This window comes from Aplysia californica, unplaced genomic scaffold, assembly GCF_000002075.1.
Source record: "Aplysia californica isolate F4 #8 unplaced genomic scaffold, AplCal3.0 scaffold00324, whole genome shotgun sequence".
Classification (NCBI taxonomy): Eukaryota; Metazoa; Mollusca; class Gastropoda; order Aplysiida; family Aplysiidae; genus Aplysia; species Aplysia californica.
In genome coordinates this window covers 224,074-227,424 of record NW_004797594.1, presented here as the reverse complement: position 1 = coordinate 227,424, position 3,351 = coordinate 224,074, and the positions used below count along the sequence as shown (strand labels likewise).

Genomic DNA, 3,351 nt, shown 5'->3' with positions numbered 1-3,351 from the left:
GAGGGGAGGAGTTGATCTTGCGAGAACTTCCGGGCGGGTGAGAATAGCCACTTTCCTTCTTTATTGTGTTTGTTAGGGTGGTCGATCGTTATAGTCCTTCCCCACTGGCACTGCACAACAGCCCACAACAGCAACTAACTGAGTTTACTAGATCTAAATCTAGATCTAAATCTAGATCTAGAAATCTAGATCTAGAATCTATGCCCAGGCCCAGCAAGTTGATGAAAAAAACTAGATATCTAGATCTAGATCTAGATCTAATACTATTGACACTATTGTCATAAATAAGTCTTCGTCTTGTACCATGCCAAGAATCAAACTTAACTTAGGCAGTAGGGCAGTAGGGACATGCCAGTGTATTTTAACATTACAGAGGCTATGTTAAAAGTGCTGAGTGAGTCTCAACTCTCTTGAACCACACTCCGACTCGGAAATTATGAAAAGATAGTAAGGCCTACAACTACAGTCACAGTGTATAGTATAAGTGTGGTAGTGTATTTTCATGTTAGTAAAGACTCTCTCATTCATATTTACATATATATTTGTAGCCTGTCTTTCTCAATGAAATCTTTGACACGCATTCCTGTAGCCTACTGTCCCAACCTGCCTCTCCTCCCGAATTCCTTAGAATTAGAACAGAAAAAGTGGATCTGCTTGAGATTTTGTTCTTGTATTGAATTTAAGAGTGACTTTACACTCGACCCTAATATAATTATTTAGGATACAGGCTTTGGGATAATCCGGTTTTGGCCCCACTGATTACTATACTATCATATTGTCCTACAGTCCTTCCCTTACCCCTGGCTAACCCTAACCCTAGCCCTAACCCTAACCCTTCTATCCCATATAAAGCTGCTAGTATTATTAAATCATTACTCTTGAGACCAAATCGGAGATTTCCCAGCGCCCCAACTGAAAGACCAATTTCCCTACCCTCAAAATGGTGTATTGCGTGCAGGGTCACAAATTAATTAGCTTACTGTGTAGAAATGGTTTCAACTGTTGAAAAAAAATTCTACTTCCTTTTGAAATGACTTAATTTTGCGTGACATGACTTTCTTGCTTAAGCTGCACACATAGTCATAGACTTATGTTGTACCCTGGTAACCAATTGATAAGATATGAAAGATAATACTTTATTATCCCAGAGGGAAATTTTTCTTTGCTGTACAGGACCGTAAAAAACACACATGCAGGTATACATAAAATATTTAATTGTAAACTCTCATTAAAATTGAATTTATCCATATGAAAAGAGAAGTTAAAGCTAACAAAATGTACTTATCACATCAGATGCATCATTCAACCACATGCAGAAATATATGGTTCTTTTTTCTTTTTCAGCTGGTTCTTGTGTTGGGGGACTTGCACATTCCTCACCGATGCAACTCTCTGCCCGCCCGGTTCAAGAAGTTGCTGGTGCCGGGAAAAATTCAGCACATCTTATGCACGGGCAACTTGTGCACCAAAGAATCGTTTGACTATCTCAAAACGCTTGCCAGCGATGTCCACGTAGTGCGGGGAGATTTTGATGAGGTATGCATCATGTAATTAACCGTATCCGTGTGCCCTGGGGTCATTTTGTACCCCCAGGGTTGTATTTTTCACATTTTAGAATACTTCTGCGAAGATCTCTTTGAAACTTTCAGTATTTCTCAAAAAATAATTTTGACAGACTACTATGCAAAGCGTACGGATCGGATAAATGAGTAAGTGGTGGCACAGAGTTCCCCACGTCGTATGGATACGATAGTAAAACACAACGTACGAATAGGGTTAAAACTTAGTGCAAAATCTGGAACAAAGGCTAACCTTCAGATGGATTACTTGTCTCTGTGTTGTGCTATTTTGCTTTCATCACATCATAAAAATAGTATATCTAAATTCCCTTGGCTTGTATGTAAAATTTAATCAAACAAAGGCAGCGAGTTTAAGATAGTGTTTTTTGATTCCATTTTTTGAGTATCTTTTGAGTTTAAGTAATGGAAAATTGACATTTTTTCACATTTCTTGTAATCATTTTGTGTGATGATTTATTGTTAGTGGGTGGTTAGCTGGTGCTCTGGTGCTTCTTCTTTCCTATCAAATGTCTATCGTCCTTATCTCTTCTCCTTTTTGTGTTTGTTACTCTCTTGTGACACCTCTAATCTTGTGGCGCTCATATGACCTTATTGTGTTGCAAGTGCCGTAAAACTCTTACGTGGGTGGTTGGCGGGTGCTCTGGTGTGGTTTGCTTCTTCTTTCCTATCAAACATCTATCGTCCTTATCTCTCCTCCTTCTTTTTTGTGTTGTGACACCTCTAATCTTTGGCACTTATATGACCTTATTGTGTTGCAAGTGCCGTAAAACTCTTAGTAAAACAAAAACTATCAGGGTTTTACTCTGTGCATACTATGAATGTTTAAATTGTTATTGAAATTATGGGTTCAACGGTTTCTCTTTTCCTCCTCTATGCCTGTCAGAACATGAACTACCCCGAGCAGAAGGTCGTGACCGTCGGCCAGTTCCGGATCGGCCTGTGTCATGGACACCAGGTGGTGCCGTGGGGCGACATCGAGAGTTTGGCGATGGTGCAGCGACAGCTGGACGTGGACATCCTCATTTCTGGACACACGCACAAGTTCCAGGCGCTGGAGCACGAGGGAAAGTTTTTCCTGAACCCGGGATCTGCCACTGGCTCTTACTACGCTCTGGACAGGTCAGTCTCAGTGTGTGTATGTGTGTGTGTGTGTGTGGAGCACGAGGGAAAGTTTTTCCTGAACCCGGGATCTGCCACTGGCTCTTACTACGCTCTGGACAGGTCAGTCTCAGTGTGTGTGTGCGTGTGTGTTTGTATGTGTGTGTGTGGAGCACGAGGGAAAGTTCTTCCTGAACCCGGGCTCTGCCACTGGCTCTTACTACGCTCTGGACAGGTCAGTGTGTGTGTATGTGTGTGTGTGTGTGGAGCACGAGGGAAAGTTCTTCCTGAACCCGGGATCTGCCACTGGCTCTTACTACGCTCTGGACCGGTCAGTGTGAGAGAGAGAGAGAGAGAGAGAGAGTGAGTGTGTGTGTGTGTGTCTGCGTCTGTGTCTGTGTGTGAGTGTGCGTGGAGCACGAGGGAAAGTTCGTCCTGAACCCGGGCTCCTCCATTGGCTCTTACTATGCTCTGGACAGGTCAGTGTATGTGTGAGTGGGGGTGGGGGAGGGGGTGTGCTTCAGTTTGCTGCTCAATAGTGAAAGAGATACATACACACAGTTGGCTGGGGAAAAAATCACCTACTGACAGTCCGAGTTGAAACACTTTCTATTGTTGCACTTTATGGATCTTGTCTTTGAAGTAGGAAATAGGACTATGCATTTCCGGGGTG

General features: G+C 42.6%; 1 protein-coding gene across 2 annotated transcripts in view; it reads left to right on the top strand.

Moving 5' to 3' along the window:
• Positions 1–1,344: 1,344 nt before the first annotated feature.
• Positions 1,345–3,351, top strand: part of LOC101854101 (vacuolar protein sorting-associated protein 29) — a gene marked incomplete at its 5' end in the record, with an annotated part of 5,335 nt that continues 3,328 nt past the window's right edge. Inside the window, 3 exon segments of one of the 2 annotated variants that reach the window (XM_035970822.1) lie at positions 1,345–1,536; positions 2,464–2,643; positions 2,746–2,801. In XM_035970822.1, the coding sequence (XP_035826715.1) occupies positions 1,345–1,536; positions 2,464–2,643; positions 2,746–2,801 (428 nt within the window). 2 annotated transcript variants of the gene reach the window in all.